Source organism: Carcharodon carcharias, chromosome 4 (genome assembly GCF_017639515.1).
Source record: "Carcharodon carcharias isolate sCarCar2 chromosome 4, sCarCar2.pri, whole genome shotgun sequence".
Classification (NCBI taxonomy): Eukaryota; Metazoa; Chordata; class Chondrichthyes; order Lamniformes; family Lamnidae; genus Carcharodon; species Carcharodon carcharias.
This window is the reverse complement of record NC_054470.1, coordinates 61,954,482-61,980,947: the sequence shown is the minus strand read 5'-3', so window position 1 is coordinate 61,980,947 and position 26,466 is coordinate 61,954,482. Positions and strand designations below refer to the sequence as shown.

General features: G+C 43.3%; 1 protein-coding gene across 2 annotated transcripts in view; it reads left to right on the top strand.

The window, feature by feature from the left end:
• The window catches only part of fsd1l (fibronectin type III and SPRY domain containing 1-like), a 75,006-nt gene that overhangs the window by 29,927 nt on the left and 18,613 nt on the right, over window positions 1-26,466 (top strand). The window contains exons 7-10 of one of the 2 annotated variants that reach the window (XM_041186306.1): window positions 5,730-5,939; window positions 8,511-8,609; window positions 23,402-23,531; window positions 24,661-24,693. In XM_041186306.1, coding sequence (XP_041042240.1) covers window positions 5,730-5,939; window positions 8,511-8,609; window positions 23,402-23,531; window positions 24,661-24,693 — 472 coding nt within the window. The remainder of the gene's footprint in view (window positions 1-5,729; window positions 5,940-8,510; window positions 8,610-23,401; window positions 23,532-24,660; window positions 24,694-26,466) is intronic. The other variant, XM_041186307.1, reaches the window with a different exon arrangement.

The window sequence follows — 26,466 nt, the reverse complement described above, 5'->3', positions numbered from 1 at the left end:
TCAATGGAAAGATATTTAAATTCATTCAAATTTAACAGCACATCCCACAGGCTTCTTGGGCATCCTGAAACTTGCTAGAAAAAGCAAGGTGAGAACATAGTGGCTTGAGGAGGGCTGAATCGAGCACCTGCAAATCTGGCATTAAACATTCTGTACTTAGAGCTACTTTTTTTTATCTACTTGATGGAAAGAGCTCGTTCACAGCACTTTGTTGAGAGTTTACTTTCTGGACTTTGGAGGTTTTCTGAATCTCAGCAGGGTGAGTTGGACCTTGGCCGCCCCGGATTGGTCTGGACCTTGGCCGCCCCGGATTGGTCTGGACCTTGGCCGCCCCGGATTGGTCTGGACCTTGGCCGCCCCGGATTGGTCTGGACCTTGGCCGCCCCGGATTGGTCTGGACCTTGGCCGCCCCGGATTGGTCTGGACCTTGGCCGCCCCGGATTGGTCTGGACCTTGGCCGCCCCGGATTGGTCTGGACCTTGGCCGCCCCGGATTGGTCTGGACCTTGGCCGCCCCGGATTGGTCTGGACCTTGGCCGCCCCGGATTGGTCTGGACCTTGGCCGCCCCGGATTGGTCTGGACCTTGGCCGCCCCGGATTGGTCTGGACCTTGGCCGCCCCGGATTGGTCTGGACCTTGGCCGCCCCGGATTGGTCTGGACCTTGGCCGCCCCGGATTGGTCTGGACCTTGGCCGCCCCGGATTGGTCTGGACCTTGGCCGCCCCGGATTGGTCTGGACCTTGGCCTCCGAGTAATACGACCAGCAGCAGCCTGCTTTTGAAACCTGTAGTTGTGCATCAAGAAAAGAGCAGCATTTTGCAGGAGGTACTATCAGTGACACAGGGTGTACAGGTAGATGCTAAGTTTTCTTAACTTCTCCAAACGGTATTTCAGGAAGATCAGGTGGTTGCAGACATCTGCAGCCTTCTAGAAGACAACCTGGTGGCCATGGCTACTGGTGACCATCAAAGTCACTAATGCCCTTAGCCTTTTAGCCTTCACAACCTTCCAGGGCTCTGCTGCACATCTATTCAGGATCATCTCTCAGTGGCTCACAAGCAATGTGGCTGACTCTTCAATGCCAATGAACAAGGGTAATTAGGGATGGGCAATAAATGCTGGCCTAGGCAGCAGCGCCCACATCCCATGAATGAATTTTTTTTTAAAAAATGCATAAGACAGGTGGCTAATAGCTTGTTTGCCAGTGATGGCAATTATGTGATCTCCACCAGCGGTAATGATACCAGTCAGAATGAGTAGATGATTGGGTTTGCTTCTGTGGCTGTCTTCCCACTGCTGCAGGACATCATCAACTGCACACAAATGGCAATTCGGGCATTCCACAGATCAGCAGGAGATCACCCACAAGGGCTTCCACTCCATCAATGTTCAGATGGTGTGCATCCACAAAACGACATTTATATTGGTGCGTGTGAGGTTCCTGGGGAACCGTCATGATGCTGTCATCACATGGCAGTCCAAGCTCCCTGCTGTCTTTGGACCTGCAAGCAAATTTAAGGGCGCCTACAAAGCAACAAGGGAATGCCCACTTCAAACTTGGCGGCTGATGCCCATCAGAAACCCAACAATTGAAGATCAACCGCTAACCTTGAAATCAAGAGTCATTTAAGTGAAGTAATTTGATAGTTTTCTACTGATCTTGAAGACCAGTAAATTAAAAATTTGAGAATCAATTAACTCCTCAGCTGCCACTACCGGTAGATTAAAAGCCGCAATGAGATGTCACTGTTCTAACTACCATGGCTCCAGTTGCCAGTACAATGAGGTTACTGGGGTGACTTGTCAGTGAGACAGCCCAAGACTATGGAGAATCTCCTTCAGCATTAGTCTCTTCTGCTTAGCCTTCGCAGTGAAAAAAGTTGAAATTGACTAGAGTTGCAGGATAGTTCGATGTCTATCATAATTGTTCTTTTCAGTTGCTGTACAGGTTAAGGTTGGTATAACTAATTGGTGGGGCTGGACAGATATGGTCCACACAATTTTTATCAGTGGGCTGACTGTTTCCCCAGGTTACCATCCCCCAATGCAAAATGTCAAACACTGTAGATGCTGGAAATCTGAAATAAAAACCAAATGCTTGAAATGCTCGCCAGGTCTGGTCCACCTGTGGGGAGAGAAAGAGTTAACATTTCAGTTCGATGACCTTTCATCAGAACTGGTGCTGAATGTTTCCAGCATTTTCTGTTTTTATGTCCAGTCTCTCAATCCTTGATGGCTAGGGACATCGAAGTTCCGCTGATGACCAATGTCACTGCCTCTGCATTTGAGATTTGGGAAATCTTTGTAGGCTGCCTCTGGTATTTTCCCTCTTCCCTGTTCTGTGCTCTTTGCCCTGAAACAAGAGAATGGATTTGTAGAGTATGTATTCAGCCAATTGATCAGTGCATTTGGGGGGTGGGGGTGGTGGTGATGACAATCTGGGAGAGGCATGGAATTGCCTAAGGACAAGGGTGAGTGATAGCAGTGAAAAGATAGATGGGACCCTGAGGAAGTGAATAGAAAAGGGTAGGTGTACATGTAAGAGTGATGTGATGGAATAGGTTTGATACGGCAGGGTGTAGAGGAGTGCAACTTTACTCATTGTCATTGATAAGGTTAGGCAATTAAAGTGTTCCTGCATTGAATCCAGGAGGAAAACACTGCCACTGCTACAGATCTCTTGGACCCCCTCCAGTTGTGCCACCTTAGTGCCAGCAGGTTTGTTCCCATTATTTCGGAGCAGAAGTATCAGTCTTTGGCTTCTCATGAACCTGGCACTATGTTGAGCAAGATGCTTTTGACACACATTGCAGCCTTTTCCAGTCTGGAATCTATTGCACTTTGACTGCTCTTGTTTTCAACAACTCCTCCAAACTCCATCTTCGTATTAGTCCCTTAAATACTAGAGTTGAAATTGTGTCATGTGGGTGCTCATCATGCCAACTACTGTGCATTGGATACCAAACCCCAAAGTAAAATAAGAATGAGCTGACTGAATTTAAAAACCACTAATGGATGAGCTGAACTTCAGGTTTCCCAACACCATCCCAATGCATCTGAATGAATCTACAAATAATTATTTCTAAATATGGCAACAGTTCAGTTGAAACTGATGAATTACATGACTAACAGAGATACAGCTTCCAATACTACACACCCATGACATGGAGATGCAGGTCCCACAGAATTGTTACTCACTTACCACTTATCCGAAATTGAGAGATGCAGGTAACTCTGTTATATTAAGATGTTTTTAGCCCTCTCTCTTCATGGTGAATTAGCATTATTTAAGATACAACTATTTTAATTTTCCCTCTGGACAATATTACTCTCTTTCTGTTATTGACATGATTTTTTTTCCTCTCTTGTACCAAAATTATGGTTTATCCCAAGATGGTAGCTAGGGAGGGGGAACCACTGAAATGATAGGGCAGGCAGTAAAACCATTGCTGGAGGTGCTCTGTCAGAGAAGTAAAGCCAACCAAGCAAGGAAGATTCCACTGAACTATACAGCAGAGGAGAGATATCGGAAGAGGCTTGGAGATTAACCCACGTTAAGGCTGCTTTGAGCTTGAAGGACAGTGCATGGTTTTATCATTTGTGACCTTTTTGGGCTAATTTTGATGTTGGATGACAGAAATGTGATTGGAGGAGTTTTAGACCTGTAGGAGAGATGGTCATGGATCTGGGAGGTGGCAACACATTTAAGAACTTTGCTCCATAAACCCCAGTTATTCTCCAGACATTTATAAGGACAGAGGGGCTAATGAGATTTTTGAGGGATGTGATGATAATGGTTTTGAAAGGCAAAACAGTTTACAAAATGGAATAGGATTGAGAAAGCAGGAGGTTGGTTATGTGGATGTGATAGGTTGGAGAGAGCACAGGGGAAAAGGAAGAGAAATCGGTGAGATTTAAAAGGTCTGGGATAAAGTCAAGGGGAGCTTGTGGCAAGGTTTGTTTTGGTGGGTAAAGTGAAGCAGCAGAGGCAGCTAAATGGATGGCCTTGATCTTGGTGACGAAAGCCTGTGAGTTCTTTGCACTAATTGGTAGAGGTGTGGTGGCAGACAGGTTCAAGTTGATGGTTAGTAATGGCAGGGGATAAAACAGGAGTTATATTTGCTCTTCATTGTGATCCTGGAGTAGTGGCTATTAATGCAGTGGATTGAGACCTTGAGAGAGCTTGATGTGGTTCAGCCAGGTATCAGAATGATGGACCAAGTGCACTGAATATCCTCAAGACTGCAGCTCTTAAACTTGATGGGGTGCATACCAGAGGAACAGTGGGATGAGGAGAGGAGGTGGTGAAGGTTTTACTGGTAACAAAGGCATCAAAGGTGGAGGTCAAGAAGTGGCTGAGCAAATCAACAATTACAAAGGTGTCTTGTGAATAGAAGTCCAAAATAATGGGCAATTAAAGTGGAAAAGTGCTGTGGTAAGTGAAATAGGGCAAGTGTTTTCCAGGAGCAAGTGCAAAGGGAAGAAAGATGCATGTGTTGAGTTGGCCAAGCCTGTGATCAGGATGACATAAATAAATTGTACATTTTGCTATTAATAAGTACGGTATGTATGTACTAATGATTTGCTTGCAAGAATGATATAAAAATTTAATTAAAATTTCTATTTATTCTACTTTGCCTTTTTGTCATCTCCATGCCAGTTCTTCATTTTGATCTCCTGTGTAAGTTTTTTCTGCAAAAATGCAACAGTGGCTTTTCTTCGTTTTCAGAACGCTAATACGAATGGGTTTGTTGTACATATTGATAGAAGCAGTAAAGTTTGCGCTGGGTGGGTGAACTATCAATGTCCCCTTGTTGTAAGGTTTGAATTGTTTCACCATGGGAACAGTTGTACTTTGGAATATCAGCTAGAGTTAGGAACCAATCATTATTTAGTTTTAACTTTGAACCTTAACAGTATGAGGGGTTTTCAGAAAACAAATTTAAGTTAATGGAATAGAAGTTAAATTGATAGTTTTGCTAGGATGTGATTGAATCTGTAGCTTGATCTTAACACTACTGTTGCTTAGGAAGCAATTCGTTCCCCTTTCTCCAAACTTTTTTTTACTTTCGTCAGTGAAGCCTTGCAATTTTATTATCATTTTTTCCTAAAGCACAGGTTCTGTATGTGGTGTTCGAATACCATTTCTGAGTTTACATGGTTCAGGCTTTGTCTAAAGGCAGTTTCTCTCATTTTCTTACTGCTGTAAACCCTTGGGTCACTTGTTCCTACAGCACCTGACTCTGGTTCATTTGCGTGTCTCTCTTTTTCTTCATGTGAGCTGAGATAGCAAGAATATTTAATTGGGACAGAATTTAACCCAACCAAGGCTTGGTTCATTGCATAGTGATCAAGAGCAAGAACCCTGCTTGATTTCTCACCCCATCCCCTGCCCAGCCCAATGCTGGACCACTATGGGTAACAGTAGCACCCTTTTTACTTTCCCAGCCAAGAGCCCACAGGTCAGAAATCAAACCTGGGATTTCCTTTCTTTGTGGCTCAGTTAGACACTACTTGTGTTAACTGAGCCTTGAGAGACCTACACCATTATATCTTTAAAGTGAGACATTAATTCCCTGAAATTTCTCCAGTCACTATTGTAATGAAATATTTCATAACTTCTGCTGGAAGGTTTTAATTATTTTCTGTCTTGAATATTTAAGTTATTGGTCATATCCTGGTGTGCTAAAATATTGCTGTAAATGATTAAATATGCAACTTTTTTCACAGTCCCACGAGCTCCTGAGATAGACCCAGCCGATTGTCTGGTTGCTGATAATTGTGCAACTGTAGTGTGGAAAATGCCTGAGGAAGATAATAAGATTGATCACTACATACTAGAGTACAGGAAAACCAACTATGAAGGACCTCCTAGAGTTAAAGAAGAACGGAACTGGGACATCGTTGATAATATCAAGGACACTGAATACACGTTAACAGGTCACTTCTGTATTTTAAAAGTTAAACATAACTTATGTGCAAAAAGTGGATGGGGCTCAATTGTTACTGATCCACAGATGCTCTGTCCATTAGGTCATGGTCATTTTGTTATTGACCCAAATTCTGTCCATCGAAGTCATCACAGCTGTATTAGCAGCAGATCACATGGCCATATAATTTCACATTAAGGAATTCTGTTGCTGAAAGAATATTTTATGTTAATAGTCTTTGCTTCTGCTGAAAATATTTCCATTTATGCGCACCCCTCACCCAAGTTGCACGAACATGACTTATAATTAGAACATCTATGTTTGTAACATTCTCAGGCTGGGATGTGCAATTCCACTGTGATACCAGCCATCATTCATTGGACAAATTGCTGAGGGTGGCAAGAGTACAGAATGTACGCTGGGTGTGAGGTGGGGTGAGGAGAGCTTCAGTGTCCATCACCAAAAGTAGTTCAGTGGCACCCGAACAACACATCTGCCAGGTTAGGTCTGTGGCAGGTGTTGAGAGAACCAATGAGGGGAAAATCTACATGACATCCTCACCAGCCTACCTATCATAAATTGTCCATAACAATATTGGTAAAAGTAACCAACACACAGTCCTTGTGGAGACCAAGTCCTATCTTCACGCTGGGGATAGGCTCCATCATGTGTGATAAAACCACCATGCTAATTGGGATAGATTCAGATTATACCTAGCAGCTCAAAGCTTGGTATCCATGAGGCGCTGGGGTCCATCAGCAGAATTGCATTCCACTACAATCTGCAACGTTGTGGCTCAATATGTGTCTCACTCTACCGTTACCTTTAAGCAAGGGAACCAACCTGGTGCAATTATGAGTGTGAAAGGAGCAGCACCAGGCATACCTAAAATGAGGTCAAACTACACAGGAGAAAAGACACGGCTGAGGTGTTTGCACCACCTTCTACCAGAAGTACTGAGTTGATAATCCATCTAATCCATATGAGGTCCTCAGCATCATAGATGCCACTGTTCAGCCAATTCTATTAATACCACAAGATATCAAGAAACAGCTGAAGGCACTGGATACAGCAAAGGCTGAGTCCTGACAACATTCTGACTGCCATATTGAAGATTTGTGCTCCAGAATTAACTGTATCCTGAGTTAAGCTGTTCCAGTTCAGCTACAACACTGACATCTACCCGACAATGTGGAAAGTTGCCCAGTTATATATGCCATGTCCACAAAAAGCAGTACAAATCCAACCTGGCCATTCATTCTACTCTCAAATCATTAGCAAAGTGATGGAAGGTGACTTTGACAGTGATATCAAGCAGCACTTACTCAGCAGTAGCCTGCTCAGTTTGAGTTCTGCCAGGGGCATTTAGTTTCAGACCTCCTTACAGCCTTGGCCCAAACGTTGATGAAAGAGTTGAATGCGAGGTGAGGTGAGAGTGGCTGCCCTTAACATCAAGGCAGCATTTGACCGAATAGGCATAGAGAAGAAACAAAATCAAGGTCAGTGGGAATCAGTAGTGGGGTGGGGGACTCTCCAATGTATGAAGTTGCACCCAGCTCAAAGGAGAATAATTATGGTTGTTGGCCCACCAGCTTCACTCCAGGGCATCACTGCAAGAATTCCTTTGGTTAGTGTCCTAGGCCAGCCATCTTCAGCTCCCTCATCAATGAACTTCCAACTTAAGGTCAGAAGTGGTGATGTTTACTGATGATCGCATGTCGCATGGTCCTGTCACATGCGCTCCAAGCGCGCATTCCCTGCCCATGCAACAAGACCTGGATAACATTCAACCTAGGGCTGGTAAGTGGCAAGTAACATTCGTGTTAGCTCAAGTGCTAGGCAATGACCATATCCAACAAGAGAGAATCTTATCATTTCCCCTTGACGTTCACTGACCTTATCATCGCTGAATCAATTGCCATCAACATCCTTGGGGTCACCATTGACCAGAAATTTAACTGGACCAAGCATAAAAATACAGTGGCTACAAGAGCATTTCAGATGCTGGGAATTCTGCATGGAGTAACTCGCCTCCTGACTCCCCCAAGCTTGTCCACCATCTGCAAGGCACAAATCAGGAGTGTGATGGAATACTCCCTGCTTGTCTATATTAGTGCAGCTCCAATGCCACAAGAAGCTCGCTTGATCAGCACCCCATCCACATCTTAAAACATTTACTCCCTCCCCCACAAGTGCACAGTGGCAGTAATGTGTACCATCTACAAGATGCACTGGAGGAACTTGCCAAGGTTCCTTTGACAGTGTCTTCCAGACCTGTGACTTCTACCACCTGGAAGAACAAGGGCAACAGACGTATAGGAACACCGCCTACAAGTTTCCCTCCAAGTCACACCCCGTCCTGACTTGGAAATATATCGCTTCTCCTTTACTGTTGCTGGGTAAAAATTCTGGGTTTTGGCGTTGTTCCAGAGTGTAGGTGGATAGGGAGAATTTATCATGGTAATGAACTAAAATGGGAGAGGGTTCCAGTGTGTAATATCAAAAGGAGATGTTCACGTTTTAAATGTTTTACCAATGGCAATTGAGCATTGTTCACCTATAGTCCTTCTTTGCTCTACAGGTCTAAAGTTTGAATCCAAATACATGAACTTTCGGGTCAAAGCGTGCAACAAGGCTGTGGCAGGAGATTATTCTGAACCAATAACCTTGGAAACAAGAGGTGACTCCTTCTGCAATATTTTGTGTTTTATTCCCAATCAGTAAATTTTAGGACCATTTTTCAAAGGTTGCATTTCAAGAATTTTTGCATTCAGTGACCAAAATAATTTTGTATCTATTAGTTGGTTTCATTTTAAAATTGAAACTTTATACAGAAAGTCAAAGATTTAATAATTGTGTTTATAACCCTCTTATAATGATTTGTTCACCCAGGCTATGTTGCAGCATCAGTAGTATTGCCCAATATTGATTTCATTGCGTCTTTCAGTTAATCTCCATTACATTTTTTTTGCTTTTATTTGTGCATTTTCTATGCACTGTAGGAATTTGGTCCACCTTGTAGGTTCAGGAGGTATTAAGCATGGCTTGTAAATGTTTTGCTTTAGAATATATTTTTTTTTTATTATTTCATGGATTGTGGGTGTCGCAGTCTAGGCCAGCAAAGTCAGGATGGCGTGTGGCTTGGGCGAGACCTTGCACGAGGTGTTCCCATGCATCTGCTACCTTTGTTCTCTAGGTGGTAAAGGTTGCAGGTTTGGAAGGTGCTGTTGAAGGAGCCTCGATGAGTTGTTATAGTGCATCTTGTAGATGGTATACATTGCTGCCACTGTGCTTTGGCGTTGGAGGGAGTAATTGTTAAATGCAGTATATGAGGTGTTAATCCAGTGGGTTGCTTTATCCTGGATGGTGTCCAGCTTCTTTGAGTGTTGTTGGTACTGCATTCATCCAGACAAGTGGAGAGCATTCCATCATATCACTGACAAGCCTTGTAGATAGTGGGCAGGCTTTGGGAGCCAGGAGGTGAGTTACCCACCACAGAATTTCCAACTTCTGACCTGCTCTTATAGCCACAGTATTTATATGGCTAGTCCAGTTCAGTTTCTGGACAGCAGGAAGCTCCAAGATGATAGGGGATTTAGCAATGATACTGTTGATTGTCATGGGGTGATGGTTTGATTCTCTATAATTGGAGAGGGTCATTGCCTGCCACGTGTGGCGTGAACGTTGCTTGCCATTTATCAGTTCAAGCCTGAATGTTGCCCAGGTCTTGCTGATTATGGATATGGACTGCTTCAGTATCTGCTTCAGGTGATCATGAAAAGATTTTCATTTTGGCTCGCTCCAGTAATTCCACCCTTTTCAGTTACTACTGTTAATTCACACTGAATGCGAGGCCAGTGTTGGAGTCCAATTATTTTCTAGTTTCTCCTAACACTTTTACAGGACAAGTAAAACAGCCAAAAAATCTTCTCCGATCTTACCAGCACATCTTCTTGGAGAGAAAGTGAGTGCATTTTTGCTCTGAGTAATAAGTTACCAGGATCAGATCAAATGCTTATTGAGGATACTGAGGGAAGTAAGGGTGGAAATTGTAGAGGCACTGGCCATAACCTTCCAATCCTCCTTAGATACAGGGAAGAAGACAGTGGATTGGAGAATTGCAAATGTTACACCTTAGTTTAAAAAAGGATATAATGATAAACCCAGAGGTTCTTTGTGTTGATGTGTTTGATGACTCTGGCATGCTTTGCACATCCTCACTACCTTCTCTACCATTGTTGATTCCTGACCAATACATTTTCTGTGAAAATTCTGTGATTCTACACCAATAACCATCCATAATGCCATTGGTCATGGATCATTTGCTGGTTCTTCCTGAAGTTGGTTGCATTTGTGTTGACTAAATTCATCAGATTGACATTGAGTACATCATCTTTTTCGATGTCAACCCTGTCTACTTGTAAGTCTAGGGAAACATCTGCTGTCTTTTTCAGATTTGGTATCCTGCTTAGTGTGTTGAAGTAATCACCTGGTTTGTAACAGCCGTCGAGGTCGTATCCCTGTATTTTTATTAGAAGTCGTTGCAGTCTGAGTGGTGCACTTGTCAGTGGTTTGAGCCAAATTATTTCCAGTGGTATGTGATCATTTTCCACTGAATCTTTTGCCAAATAGGTACTTGTGAAATCTTGTTACACCGAATGGCAGAGTGAGTGACTCATGCTCTATGTTTGAATAATTGGATTGAATCAGGTAGAAAATTTATAGCACAGAAGGAGACCACTTGGTCCATTGTGTCTTCGCCAGCCGAAAATATGAGCCACTCAGCATAATCGTACTTTGCAGCATTTGTTCTGTAGCCCTGCAGGTTATGGCACTTTTTAAACGCGATGAGCTTTTTTATCTCCACCACCTTTTCAGGCAGAGAGTTCCACACCCTACCACACTCTGGGTGTGGAACTGGGTCAGAAAATGATTCCCCATCTCCCATCTAATCCTTCTCCCAATCATCATAGTCACTGCCCTCTCTGCTAAGGTAAATAGGCCCTTCCATCTGCTCTATCAGTCTCCTCACACTTGTGTACACCTCAATCAAATCTCTCTTCAGCCTCCTCTGTTCCAAGGAGAACAACCCCAGCCTATCCAAACTTTCATCATTGCTACAATTTTTCAGTCCTGGCAACATCCTTGTAAATTTCCTCTGTACCCTCTGAAGCGTAAATATATCCTTCCTGTGATGAGATGACCAGAACTGCACACAGTACTCAAGTTGTGACCTACTAATGTTTTATATGGTTCCAGCATAACCTCCCTGTTCTTATGTTCTGTGCTTCAGGGTAATAAAGGAAAAAATTCTATATGCCTTCTTAACCATCCCCAAATGTATCACCTTATGCTTCTCCAAATGGAATTTCATTTGCTGCTTTTTTGCCCACCTGACCAGTCCATTGATATCTTCTTGCAGTCCTCCTTACTATTAACCACCGTGGCCAACTTTTGTGTCCTCTGCAAGCTTCTTGATCATTCCCTCTACATTTACGTCCAAATCATTAATATATACCACAAAAAGCAGGGTTCACAGTATTGAGCCCTGCAGAACCCCACTGGAAACTTCTTCCAGTGCAAAAACATCAGTCAACAACTACCCTTTCCTGCCACTAAGTCGACTTTTTTGTATCCAGCTTGCTACGTTCCCCTGGATCCCATGGGCTTTTCTCTTTTTAACCAGTCTACCATGCGGGATCTTGTCAAAAACCATGCTAAAATCCATGTAGATCACATCAACAGCACTCAATTCTCCTTGTTAAGTCCTCAAAAAATTCAATCAAGTTAATCAGACATGCTTGTTAGTCAGATTGTACTTGCCTTAGACTTTTGGAGCCAAATGCATTTGGTTATCCATCTTGCACATTGTACATTCTTGACCCTTTTTGAGATGTGCAACCTTTAAGGCAGTCTCTTTTTTTGGATCATAGTATTGTAGAACACCTGTCTCTTCTGACAATACCTGTTTAAGTGACTCAAACACATGTTGATGGTCCTCCATACATAGGGAACATCTTTCCTTCGCTCTCTAAGCGGTGATGCTTTATGGAAAAATTGGGTCTGTATGACACTAAGAAGTTAAAATCCAAGGCATCTCTGCAAGCCCTCTTTGTCCTGGGGAGTTGGCATGTGTTGTACATCTTCAAGTTTTCCTGGGCCAGGATGAATTCCAGAACTTGAAAAGTAGAGCCGAAAAAGTTAATCTGACCTACGTTCACCTGGCATTTCAAGCCCTTCACAATAAGCTGCTGCCATTAATGAGTGTAAATTTTGGTCATGCTGTTCTTTGGTTTTGCCCATCACTGCAATATCATCAATGCATACACGTGCAGGAATGTTTTCTGTAATTCCATCCATATACTGGTAGAACAGATCTTAATTGACGTAAACCAAAAGGTAATCTCTGGGAGCAGCATCTTCCGAATGGTGTCCTGAAAGTACTAATTTCTTGAGATCCCTCTGCCAAATGAACTAATCAATATCAGCGTTTGGTGTCTAACTTGGAGAGAAACATTGCCCTTGTGAATTTGGGGTTCAGTTCCTATAATGTTGGAATCTTGTGCAAGCATTTCTTTAGAGCAAGATTTAGAAGTCTTGGGTTCAAGCATATTCGGATTGTGCCATCTTTTTTCAGTATGCAAATGATAGAGCTACACAAATTGATGTGGTGATGCATACAATGGATAATGCCATTACACTTAATGACATCCAGCTTGCTCTTAAGCTTCTTCTGTATGTGCATGCTACACTTTCAAGAAGGGTCAACCAATGGAATTTGATCTTTGCTGCGGTATAGTACAGCATCATCTCTGAAGTTTCCTAAAGGGTTGAATCTGTCTGGGTACATCTGCTTGCAGGTCATGGACTGATTCAGTGCAATTAGTCTTGGCCTCTGCTGTCACCTTGGTGACCTCGTGTATGGCCGCAATGTTGAGTTCTGTACACGCCGGTAACTCTGCTATTGCTGGTCTGCTCGTGACCACCAGGTAGAATACTTGTCGTTTCCATGCAGACTTGCCATAGCTGCATTTCAATGTCAGAGTACCTATGAAATGAATGGGTGACCCATTGTATGCAGTTAATTTGTCTGTCTTTGGATCATTGACTGCCAATGATCCAGATACATCTCCTTCAGGATTCTGACTGGTAAGATGTTCATACTCACCCCTTGTCGACTTTGGCTGTGAGGGTATGTTTGTTGCTTTTCTTCAAGCATAAGATGCTGATAAGTAGAAAAGGCCTCTAACTGTTTGACTTCACCCACATTGCAAATGTAACACGATGTATTGAAAGCCTTTTCACTCACCAGTTGAAGACATTTTTCACTCTGAATCTTCACTCTGGACTGTCTGGATACTAACCTGGTATGTGCTTGCACTTATGCAAGTCTCTGGCGTACTCCCTGTTGTGGCTGCTGGTATGCTGCATGCACTTTTTGTTTGGTTGTATCTTATCGCAACCTCTGCTTGAACCTCTGGAACCAGATTTCCTACATAGGTGAGCCCGACGTCCTTTTACACCACATACTTTGCAAAGATCTTGGAGCACAGGACAGCTTCCCAGTGGGTGCAACAGACCGTACTTCCCAGATGGCTTGCTTGTTTTCTGCGTCCTGGTTACGATGCCAATACTGGTAGCTACACCTAATGCTTGCCACTATGGCTTCATAGCTTCTGCCATTTAATAGCAGTGTGTTAACTTCATGACCTTTATTTTTCTCCAAAAGGTCTTTTGGAAGGCTTCGATCAACGTTATAGTTATAATTAGCTTCTTAATATGTTAAGAAAGCTCAGCTTCCAAAAATTTGCAGTCCTTGCCCATAGCACTCGCTGACAAACTGATCGATTGATTCTTGTGGCTGCTCTCTGTAGGACATCAGCTCCAAATGGTGAATCCGTGAAGTTGACTTTTACTTGAAGCTGATCCTCCAGCATGTTCCATAGCTTAACAGAGTTCTTCTGATCCTCAGACAGGCTCGAAGTATTGACTATAGGCAACCCCTCATTACCAATGGCTATCTTTATTTTCACCACTTGTTTATCTGGTTCTGTAATGGATAAATCTAAAAAGCAAAGCTCCATCCTTTGAGAAGCCCAAATTTGAGTAGGACATTTGCAGCCTTCTAAGTCTTGCTGGGGAACATCTTCCTGATGTTCTCTATCTTTTATGGATGCTCCCGATGTGTAGGGGATTTCAACTTCTCCACACCATGGAGAGATTCACCAAAGCAGTTGCTGTGTTTTTTGTTATTCCGTTCCCTCTTATTTGGATTTTTTCCCCTTTCACATGCTTTTGTCTTTTATGTGAGAATGGCACTTGAGGACGTCTCAATGGCCCTGCAGCTTCTTTTGCCCGATTCAAAACCAACTGCGCAGCACAACTCTGAACCAACTCGTTGCTCTTGTTCACCACCAATTCAGCTATACCACAGATTGGGTACTCTCTTGTTCTGCAAAGCACTGTTTGTAGAAGGACGAGGCCTCTGTTTTGCACCAGATCTTGTTTGCGGCCACTCCTGTTACGTTTTCATGTCTACACGAGCTCACCAATCTCTCAAATAGGACTGGTAAACTATACATAGGGTTGGCTTATTTGAAGATGCATCACAGGATGGCTCGGCAGCCATTAGTCATAGGGATAACACTGCTACAATTCCTGTACACTGTACTAAAAATAATTAAGAAAGCTACTAGAATGTTATCATTTTTATTGTGAGGGTAATTGATTACAGAAGCAGGGAGGTAATGCTTCAGTTATACAGGGCACTGGTGAGACTTCATCTGGAGTACCATGTTCAGTTATGGTCTCCTTATTTAAGGAAGGATGTAAATACTTTGAAGCAGTTCAGAAAAGGTTCACTAAACTAACACCAGGAATGGACAGATTGTCTTATGAGGAAAGGTTGGACAGGTTAAGCTTGTATCCGCTGGATGTTAGAAGAGTAAGAGGTGACTTGATTGAAGCCTTCAAAATCCTGAAGGGTCTTTGACAGAGTGGATTTGGACAGAATGTTTGCTTTCGTGGGAGAATCTAGAACTGGGGGTCACAGTTTAAAAATAAGGGGTCGCTTGTTTAAGACAAATGAAGAAAAATTTTTCCTTTCAGAGGGTCATGAGTCTTTGGAACTCTCTTCCTCAAAAGGCAATGGAAGCAGACACTTTGAATATTTTAAAGGCAGAGCTATATAGATTCTTGACAAAGTGGGGGCAGGGGGCATGAAAGGTTATTGGGGTAGGCAGGCATATGGAGTGGATCCAGGTCCATGATCTTATTGAACGGCAGAGCAGGCTCAAGGGGCTGAGTGGTCTACTCCTCATTCATATGTTTTTACTGCATACACTACTAGCTGCTGATCACATGCTGCTTTACATCCTGGTTACTTGCTCATTTGCATATTTCTTTAGAGTGATTATCATCACAGGCCAAATGGCCTCCTGTACTGTAACCATCCTATGACTCTGTTAATAAGAGGCGTCATGAAGAAAAGCTTTTTATGCAAAAATTGGTCATAATTTGGAATGTATTGCTTGATAGGGCAGTGGATACAGATTCAATAATAGCTCTCAAAAGGAAATTGGATAAATACCTGGAGAAAAATAGCCAGGATATAGAGAAAGGCAAAGAGCAGGGGACTAATTGAATTCTCTATAATAGAGCCGATAGGGGCTTGTTGGGCTGAATGGCTTCCTTCAGTGTTGTCCTAATCCATGATTTTTTTTATTCATTCATGTAGGTGTTGCTGGCTAGGCCAGCATTTATTGCCCATCCCTTATTGCCCTTGAGAAGGTGGTGGTGGGCTGCCTTCTTGAATTGCTGCAGTCCATGTGGTGTAGGTAGGGAGTTCCAGGATTTTGACCCAGTGACAGTGAAGGAACGGTGATATATTTCCAATTCAGGATGATGAGTGGCTTGGAGAGAAGCTTGCAGCTGATGGTATTCCCATGTTCTCTGCCCTTGTTTCTCTAGATGGTAGTGGTCATGGGTTTAGAAGGTCTAAGGGGGCTTGGTGAATTCCTGCAGTGCACTGTGTAGATGGTACACATTGCTGCCACTGTGTGTTGGTGAAGGGAGTGAATGTTTCTGGATAGGGTGCCAATCAAGCAGGCTGCTTTGTCTTGAATGATGTTGAGATTCTTGAATATTGTTGGAGCTGCACTCATCCAGGCAAGTGGAGAGTATTCCGTCACACTCCTGACTTGTGACTTGTAGATGGTGGACAGTGGACAGGCTGAGAGAGGTCAGGACGTGAGTTACACACTGCAGGATTCCTAACCTCTGACCTGCTCTTGTAGCCATAGTATTTATATGGCTAGTCCTGTTCAGTTTCTGGTCCATGGTAACCCACAGGATGTTGATAGTGGGGGATTCATTGATGATAATGCCATTGAACATCAAGGGGTGATAGTTAGATTCTCTCTTGTTAGAGATGGTCATTGCCTGGCACTTGTGTGGCATGAATGTTATTTGCAACTTGTCAGCCCAGGCCTGGATATTGCCCAGGTCTTGCTGCATTTGCACATGGGCTGCTTCAGTATCTGAGGAGTCGCGAATAGTGCTGAACATTGTGCAATCATCAGTGAACATCCCCACTTCTGACCTTAGGATAAAAGGAAGGTCACTGATGAAGTAACTGAAGGTGGTTGGGCCAAGGACACTACCCTGAGGAATTTCTGCAGCGATGTCCTGGAACTGGGATGATTGACCTCCATCAACCACAACCACCTTCCTTTGTGCTAAGCATGATCCAACCAACAAAGAGTTTTCCCCTGATTTCCATTAACTCCGTTTCACTAGTGTGCCTCAATGCCACACTCCATCAAATGCTGTCTTGATGCCAAGAGCAATCACTCTCACCTCACCTCTGGAGTTACGCTCTTTTTGTGCATGTTTGAATGAAGGCTGTAATGAGGCCAGGCGCTGAGTGGCCCTGCAGAATCCAAACTGAGTGTCAGTAAGCAAGTTATAATACAGGATGTACCTGGGCAATTTTTCACATTGCCGGATAGATGCCAGTACTGTGGCTGTACTGGAGCAGTTTGGCTTAGGGGCATGGCAAGTTCTGGAACACAGGTCTTCAGTACTATTGCTGGAATGTTGTCAGGGCCCATAGCCTTTGCAGTACCTAGTGTATTTAGCTGTTTCTTGATATCACGTGGAGTGAATCGAGTTGGCTGAAGACTGGCATTTGTGATGCTGGTGACCTCCGGAGGAGGTCGAGATGGATCATCCACTTGGCACTTTTGGCTGAAGATTGTTGTGAATGCTTCAGCCTTATTATTTGCACTGATGTGCTGGGCTCCCTCATTATTGAGGATGGGGATATTTGTGAAGCCGCCTCCTCCAGTGGGTCGTTTAGTCATCCACCACTATTCACTGCTTGATGTGGCAGGACTGCAAAGCTTAGATCTGATCCATTGGTTGTGGAATCACTTAGCTCTGGCTATCACTTGCTTCTTATGCTGCAAGTGGTCCTGTGTTGTGGCTTCACTAGGTTGACAGCTCATTTTTTAGGTATGCCTGGTGCTGCTCCTGCCATGCCCCCCTGCATTCTTCTTTGAACCAGTGTTGATCCCTTGGCTTGGTGATAATGGTAGAGTCGGGGTTATGCCAGGCCGTAAGGTTACAGACAGTGCTCGAGTACAATTCTGCTGCTGATGGCCCACAGCGCATCTTGGTTGTCCAGTCTTGAGTTGCTAGATCTGTTTGAAATCCATCCCATTTTAGTATGGCAGTAGTGCCACATGATATGATGGAGGGTATCCTCAATGTGAAGACGGGACTTGGTCTCCACAAGGACTGTGCAGTGGTCACTCCAACTGATACTGTCATGGACAGGTGCATCTGCAGCAGGCAGGTGAAGATGAGGTCAAGTATATTTTTCCCTCTTGTTAGTTCACTTGCCACCTGCTGCAGACCCAGTCTAGCTGCTGTGCCCTGCTGCAGACCCAGTCTAGTTGCTGTGCCCTTTAGGACTCAGCAAGCTGGGTCAGTAATGGTGCTACTAAGCCGCTCTTGGTGATGGACATGGAAGTCCCCCATCCAGGGTATATTCTATGCTTTTGCCACCCTTGGCGTTTCTTCCAACATGGTGTTCAACATGGAGAAATATTGATTCCCAGCTGAAGGGGGCTGTACGTGTTAATCAAGAGAATTCCTTGCCTGTGTTTGACCTGATGCCATGAGACTTCATGGAGTCCAGTGTCAATGTTGAAGACTCCCAAGCAACTCCCTTCCAACTGTATACCATTGCTGCCACCTCTGGTGGATCTGCTCTGCCAGTGCGACAGGACATATCCAGGGATGGTGATGGTGGTGTCTGGGACATTGTAAAGCATGTTTCCATGAGTATGACTATGTCAGACTGATGCTTGACTAGCCTGAGATGGCTTTCCCAATTTTGGTACTAGCCCCCCCAGATGTTGGTAAGTAACATCCAACCCAGCCAATTACCCCACCATCAGTCTGCTCTCAATCATCAGTAAAGTGAGGGAAGGGGTCATCAGCTGTGCTATCAAGCAGCAACCTGTTTGCTGATCCTTGGGCCACTTAGCTCCTGACCTCTTTACCGCCTTGGTTCAAACATGGACAAAAGAACTGAGCTCCAGAGGTGAGGTGAGAGTGATTGCCCTTGGCATCAAGGCACCATATGTCCAAGTGTGGCATCAAGGAGCCCTAGCAAGACTGGAGTCAGTGGGAATCGGGGAAAAATCTCTACTGGTTTAAATAATACCTAACACAAAGGAAGATGGTTATGGTTGTTGGAGGTCAGTTATCTCAGTTCCAGGACATCACTGCAGGAGTTCCTCAGGGTAGTGTCCATGGCCTGACCATCCTCAGCTGCTTCATCAATGACCTTCTCTCCATCATAAGGTCAGAAGTGGGATGTTCACTGATGATTGCAAAATGTTCGCCATTCACGACGATTCAGATACTGAAGCAGTCCATGTGCAAATGCAGCAAGACATTGGCAATATCCAGGCTTGGGCTGACAAGTGGCAAGTAACATTCACGCCACACAAGTGCCAGGCAATGAACATCTCCAACAAGAGAGAATCTAAACATCGCCCCTTTACATTCAATGGCCTTATTATCGCTGAGTCCCCCACAATCAACTTCCTGGGGGGTTGACCAGAAACTGAACAGGACTAGCCATATAAATACTGTGGCTGCAAGAGCAGGTCAGAGACTAGGAATCCTGTGGCATGTAACTTGCGTCCTGATCCCACAAAGCCTGTCCAGCATCTCCAAGGCACAAATCAGGAGTGTGATGGAATACTCTCCACTTGACTGGATGAGTGCAGCTCCAACATCACTCAAGAAGCTTGACACCATCTAGGACAAAGCAGCCTCTGTGATTGGCACGCCTTCCACAAACATTCACTCCCTCCACCACCACACACAGTAGCAGCAGTGTGTACCATTTACAAAATGCACTGCAGAAACTCCTTAGGCAGCACCTTCTAAATCTAAGACCGCTGTCTAGAAGGACAAGGGCAGCCAACAAATGGGAACACCACCACCTGGAAGTTCTGCCCCCCCCCCCCCCCCCCCCCCCCCCCCCCCCGCAAGCTACTCGCTATCCTGGTTTGGAAATATAGTGCCGTTCCTTCACTTTTCACTGGGTCAAAATCTTGGAACTCCCTCCCTAACAGCACTGGGTGTATTTACACCACATGAACTGCAGTGATTCAAAAAGATAGCTTACTACCACCCTCTCTAGGGCAATTAGGTGTGGCCCAGCCAGCAATGCCCACATCACAATGAATAAAAAAGAAAGGACTTGGCAGGGTCAGTGGGGCTAAGTTTGCTGTTGTCATTTCTGGTGCCTAAGTCAATGCCAGGTGGTTTGTCCGGTTCCATTCCTTAGACTTTTTAATGGATTGATGCAACTCAGTGGATTGCTAGGCCATTTTAGAGGGCAGATAAGAGTCAACCACATTGCTTGTGGTATGGAGTCGTACGTAGGTCAGACCAGATAAAGACAGCAGATTTGCTTCCCTAAAGGACATTAGTGAACCAGATGGGTTCACAATCAACAATGGTTTCATGGTCATCATCAGATCTTTAATTTCAGATTTTTTATTGAATTCACATTTCACCATCTGCTGGGTGGGATTCGAACCCAGTTCCCCAGAGCATTGCCCTGGGCCTCTGGATTACTAATCCAGCGACAATACCACTACACCTCTGCCACCACCCTGTGACACAGAAGCACTGATTCAGTACTTCAGGCTGGGCAATCCCAAAGAGGATGACTTTGCGAGGGCATTCCTCCAGCTACTTCAAAAGGTTCACTGGATTTCTTCTTTGGGGAAGTGTCTTCCCTTGGATAATCAGTGCACATTCACTGCTTGGAAAAACTGTCCTGCATGGGACCTTGGCAGCTCTCCTCCAAATATCTCAGCCTCCAACTTGAGGATTCTTTTGCGGACTGAGAATCTAGGGATTGAAGATTTTGTGCCCTGTGTCAGAACAGCATTAGGCAATTAATAGCGAAGGAGGCATCAAAATTAGCTGGAGTATTATTCTCACTACTGCTTTCTTGAGGATCCAGTTTTTTTTAAATATATTTGTTCATGGGATGCGGGTTTTGCTGGCTAGGCCAGCATTTATTGCCCATTTCTCATTGCCCTTGAAGGCAGCTAAGCACCACCTTCTCTTGAGCCGCTGCAGTCCATGTGGTGTAGGTACACCGGTGCTGTTAGGGAGGGAATTCCAGGATTTTGGCCCAGTGACAGTGAAGGAATGGCGATATATTTCCAAGTCAGGGTGGCGTGTAGCTTGGAGGGGAACTTGCAGGTGGTTGTGTTCCCATATATTTGCTGCCCTTGCCCTTCTAGATGGTAGCGGTTGTGGGTTTGGAAGGTGCTGTTTGGGGAGTATTGGTGAGTACCTGCAGCACATCTTATCTTGTAGGTGGTACACACTGCTACCACTGTGTAGGTGGTGGAGGGAGTGAATGTTTGTGGGTGGGGTGCCAATCAAGTGGTCTGCTTTGTCTTAGATGGTGTCAAGCTTCTTGAGTGGTGTTGGAGCTGCAGTCATCCAGGCAAGTGGAGAGTATTCCATCACACTCCTGACTTGTGCCTTGTAGATGGTGGACAGGATTTTGGAGATCAGGAGGTGAGTTACTCACCACAGAATCCCTAGCCTTTAACCTGTTCTTGTGGCCACAGTATTTATATGGCTAGTCCAGTTCAATTTCTGGTCAGTAGTAACTCCCAGGATGTTGTTAGGTGGAGGGGGCGCACTAGATCATCGATGATTGTAATGACAATGGATGTTAAGGGCTGATGGTTAAATTCTCTCTTGTTGGAGATGGCCTTTGTCTGCACTTGTGTGGCATGAATGTTACTTGCTGCTTGTCAGTACAAACCTGGATAATGTCCAGGTCTTGCTGCATTTGGCAATAAACCTTCAGTATCTGTGGAGTCGCAAATGGTGCTGAACATTGCGCAATCATCAGTGAACATCCCTACTTCTCACCTTATGATGGAAGGAAAATCACTGATGAAGCAGCTGAAGATGGTTGGGCCTAGGACACTAACCTGAGGAACTCCTGCAGTGATGTCCTGGAACTGAAATGATTGACCTCTAACAACCACAACCATCTTTCTTTGTGCTAGGTGTGACCCCAACCAGCAGAAGTTTCCCCTAATTCCCATTGACTCTAGTTTTGCTAGGGCTTTTTAATGCCATATTCAGTCAAGTGTTGCCTTGATGTTAAGGGCAATCATTCACACCTCACCATTTGAGTAGTTCCCAGGCCTATTTCCCAAGTTGTATTTAATCGGGTTCCAACTGGCAATGTTTATGTAGAAGCTTGACAAAACTCTCCTCGCTTCGAGTCAGTTTAAGTTTAATTTTCTTCATCTTTGCCTTTTTTTTTTGCAACGTGATGTTTATTTCCTCCAGGAGGGTTATGCTGCTCCTAAATCTGGACTGCTTTTGCATGGCTCTTGCACTCTGTGAATAATGCACAAATGGAGAAAGATAAATTGCCTACTTTGTAGACTCTTAATGCCTTTGATTTGGGTCTTGATGTCATCCTTCACATATTTCAGGTGTTTCTAAGATTATTTTGCTCCAGTTGAGAATTTTAGCAAGGGGTCACAAGAGAATAGCTTCAGGTCATAAATAGATAATATTGCATACAGCCTGGGCTTCACACAAGACGGAAACCGGAATCTACGGGAAGGAGTTTTCGCTGAGCCCAACCTGCTCAAGCGTAAAATGACACATGATGATGTCGGGCAAGCGTCCCGATGTCATCGCACACTTGCGCAATATTTCAGTTGGCGGGAGCGCGTGAGAGTCAGCAGCATGCCTGCCAATAATTAAAAGGCCTATTAAGGCCATTAAAGTCCCAATTAAATGTCATTTTTTGCTGCCCATCCAACTTTGCTTGGCAAAGGCCAAGCGACCTTTGCATTTTCTAGGAAACCTCATTCATGGGCGCGATGAAGTTTCCAACAGAAAATAAAACATAAATTTCAACATTTCATTAAGAACGTCAATGACAACTTAAAATTATTTATTTTTAATTCTCAAACTCGACATCTCCCTGAGGCAGCTCTGTGCCTCAGGGAGCTTTTTCAGCATCTGCGCACATGTGCGGAGTTGCACACTCGCCCTCCTCTTTTCCCTCCACTGCCCCCTCCCCCCAGGCAGTGCTACAGCACACGTTTCACACTAGGTGGGCCTTAATTGGCCCGCCAGTGTAAAATCGCGGGTGGCGGTCAGCTTCCCAAACGCTCCCACTGCCCCTGCCAAGCCCAACCAATGAGGGAAAAATCCTGGCCTATGTTTATGATGATGCAGATGGGCAAGCTTAGCACTTGGCTTCCTGAATAATCATAGCAACTAGGACAACTTAATTAGTTCTGAAGAGTGAAGCCAGTTCTAAAAGTAGTTAGTCTACCTTTCCATTCTCCATTGAAAAAAGATTTCTAAGCTTCAGAAATGTTTCAGGATTCCATATTTTTTGAAATGTGCCTTGCCTATGATCTGTCTTTCCACAACCCCCCCCTCGAATGAAAACTACTGAGACTGTAAGTTAAAAGGGCTCCCTGAGTAAATCTTAACTGTTTTAATGTTACTGTGCAATTAGATTTGAGAGCTCACCAGTTTATGTTTGGAGTCTAAGCTCTCCTGGTGGAACATTGTTACTCCAGGGGCAGAATTTTATGTCAGCACGATTTTATGGTTCCGTCAAAGTCAATGGACTTTTGAATGGCTGGCCGCGTTTTACGGCCCTGCCCGTTACGTGACGGGGCCGTAAAATTCTGTCCCAGATTTATCAAGGCTGTACTTTGCATGATTTACTTTATATTTCTTGAATGTTTTAACTGTATTGCATGAATTATTTTAAAACACTTTACATTTTTCAGATTTTAAGAATGCCATTTCTCATTATTCCCTATGTTCTAAAATGTTGATCAAGTTATTTTTGTACCAATTTGTTCATAGGTTTCAACTTCAGCTTTGATAGCACAACTGCACACCAAAACTTAAAAGTTGATGATTTTAGTGTTGAATGGGACTCGTCGGGTGGAAAAGGCCAGGAGAGTAAAATAAAAGGAAAAGAAAACAAGGGCAGGTAATGATTTTATCGTGTTTACTATTTTTTTGGAGCACAAAGTTTTGTACCTAATAAACTGTCACTGTTTTCCAGGACCATAACCTGTGGATCTAATCTACTGCAGGAGAGGTTATTGTATCAGCAACTATACTTGAAAATAATTCTGTAATACAAACATATAATGAAAAGAATTAATCCAATTAATTTGTACTACTGAAAGCGCAGACTATTTGGAAGAATCTATTTAACACCTGTTGGGTTCAGTACTATGCACGTTTCAGGTGGATGTATTGTGAATATTTGATCTAAAGCAGGAAATGTTTTTCCTTCCCAATTTTTGCTTACAGTATCCCCACCATGCGATTAAGATCAGTCACTGGGAATTTCCATGTGCTTTTTCCACCCCGTTACTGTAATTTTGAAGAAAAACCATATATGCTTGTGAACTGGGTTTCAACAAAGTTACTGCAGCAAAACAGAGGAGGCCTGTGGAAGTTATGGGTATAGGTGCAAATTTTTTTTTTTTGCTCCAGGATTCAATATGAATACATTGAAACAGGAAATTAGCCCCCTCTTGTTTTCCACAGCATAGGAACAGCAGTAGTCCATTCCTCCCCTTGAGCCTTTTCCATCATTGTCAGATCAAACCTGAAGTTCAAACATGTACATGTACTGGCTTGCACAGTGCTAGTAGCTTCCCAACCCTGTAACATATTGTGCAGAAAATATACAGAATAGCCACAAGTCCAGTGAAATAATAAAGTACGTGTTCAGATCCTAATTCCCAAAATTTCTAATATCCTTTCTCCTACTTCAAGTTTAATTATCTTTGGAAAACTTTTAAGATGCTGGCTACTGCAAAGATAGGGAAAATAGTACAAAGCAATCACTGAATTCCATTCTAAATCTGAGGGAACTTAAGGAGCAATCAGTTGTCAGGTTTCGAATGAACAGGAGTCATTTGGTTTTGCTCTTGCAGTATGACCCCTTGATTATATTGCCTTTAAAATCCATTTTCTGATGAGCAATATCATTTGCATAGAAGCCATATTTTTTAAAAAAATCTGTCCATATGCAATTTTATTTAAATTTTCCAAGTGTTTACATGGAATATTGTGCTAATCTACTTATTTTCATCATCTCACAGTGGCCATGTTTCCTTGGTGAAGCGCAATATGAGGTGAAATATAATAGTTGCATAGTTTGAGCTTAGCTGGTAGCATTAGCACACTGATAACCATAATTGCATTTTTTCTACTAATGGGAATAGTGTGGAACTGATCTGCCAGCCTTATCAATCCTTTCAATTTTCTTGTTGATTTTAGAATGCATCCACCTTGTACAGGTTGCAGTTCAGTAGACCCATCCTTGATTAAATTTAGAGGGCAGGGAATCTAATCTTGGTTACCCCCAGTTAATGGTCTCTGCTGGTTTAGATTTGATATTTGGCCGCCTCATGACTGAAGTGTTCCTTTCCTTGCCATTTTTAACCAGTAAATGTATTAAAGCAGCTAGAAATTGATTACTGTGTGCTTTAGGAGTTGAGTAGGGTAATTGGTGAACTATATTGTAATAAAATCACAAGTAGCTTAAAATCAAACTTCTAGATGATCAGATACTTTATACCATCAAATAGAGGTTTATAAAACCCAAGAAAATATGGTAACAGCTGGTAGAACAGCGCTCAGCATTTTCTTGTTTGCACAACATGGGTGAAGTACTGCTTTGCAGATTCTGTATTTCACTAGCTGATTGTTTAGGGTAATAGGAAATCATAGTTTCTACCCACTAATTTGATTTACAATGCACTTACCATCTTTTCCCTACTAAAATGCCTGATAAGCACTAATTTTTAAATAACAAAATGCCAGAAATTCTCAGCAAATTAAGCAGTACCTATGGGAGTGGGGAAAAGGAATTAACATTTCGGGTTGATAACCTTTCGTCAGAACTAAAAAATGCTACAGATCTAATATTTTCCTGCACCATTACTTAAAACCTGTTACACCTGTAGCATTTTCTAGCTCTGAAAGGTCATTGACCTGAACTCTCCACAGATGCTAACTGACCTGTTGAATATGTCCAGCATTGTTATTTCAGATTTCCAGTGTCTTGCAGTACTTTGTACTAATTTTTAATGATGTAACTATTTGGCAGCAGGAGTCATGAGAAGCAGTGATGGTGCCCACAGTGTTTATGTTCCTATCTTTTGTCCATGAAAAACAATTAATTTCAAAATTTAAGTTAATGCATATTTACTCATAGTTTTTAACATAGTTTTTATGTCTTTTAAAAGCTGTTACAATTATTGCTTAGAGAAAGTTCACCAGTGACTTGGCAGATAAAATGAGTGGCTTTGATATGATTTGTTTTTTTCTTGCAGCATTTATAAGTTGTGTACAGCCAAAAAAGACAGTTTCCAAAAGGGAACAATCTCTGAATTGAGCTTTGCACATTGCGAATGTATATCACAAGATGAACAGTTGCCCTTTTACCATGACATTGTATAACAGAGATCACAATTCCTGTTTATCCATCACCCCTGTGCTTGCTAATCTACACTGACTCCTTGTCTGACAATGCGCCAATTTAAACATTTTTATCCTGGTTTTCAAACCTCTCCATGGCCTAGTCCCTCACCATTTTTGTAACCTGCTACAGTCCTGCAACCCTCTGATTTCTGTGTTCCTCCAATTGTGCATCTTTAAATTTAACCATTTCATCATTGGCGGCCTTGCCTACCTGCATTGACCCTGAGCCTCTCTAGCTCTCCCCTCTCCTTTAAGAAGCTTCTTAACGCTTAACCAAAAACTTGGTAAAAGAGCTGTGTCCCCCAATATCTCTTTGACTCAGTGTCAAATTTTATTAACGTTCCAGTAAAGAACCTTGGGATGTTTTATTACATCAAAGATACTATATTGATGCAAGTTGTTGTTGGAATTCTCACCATGTA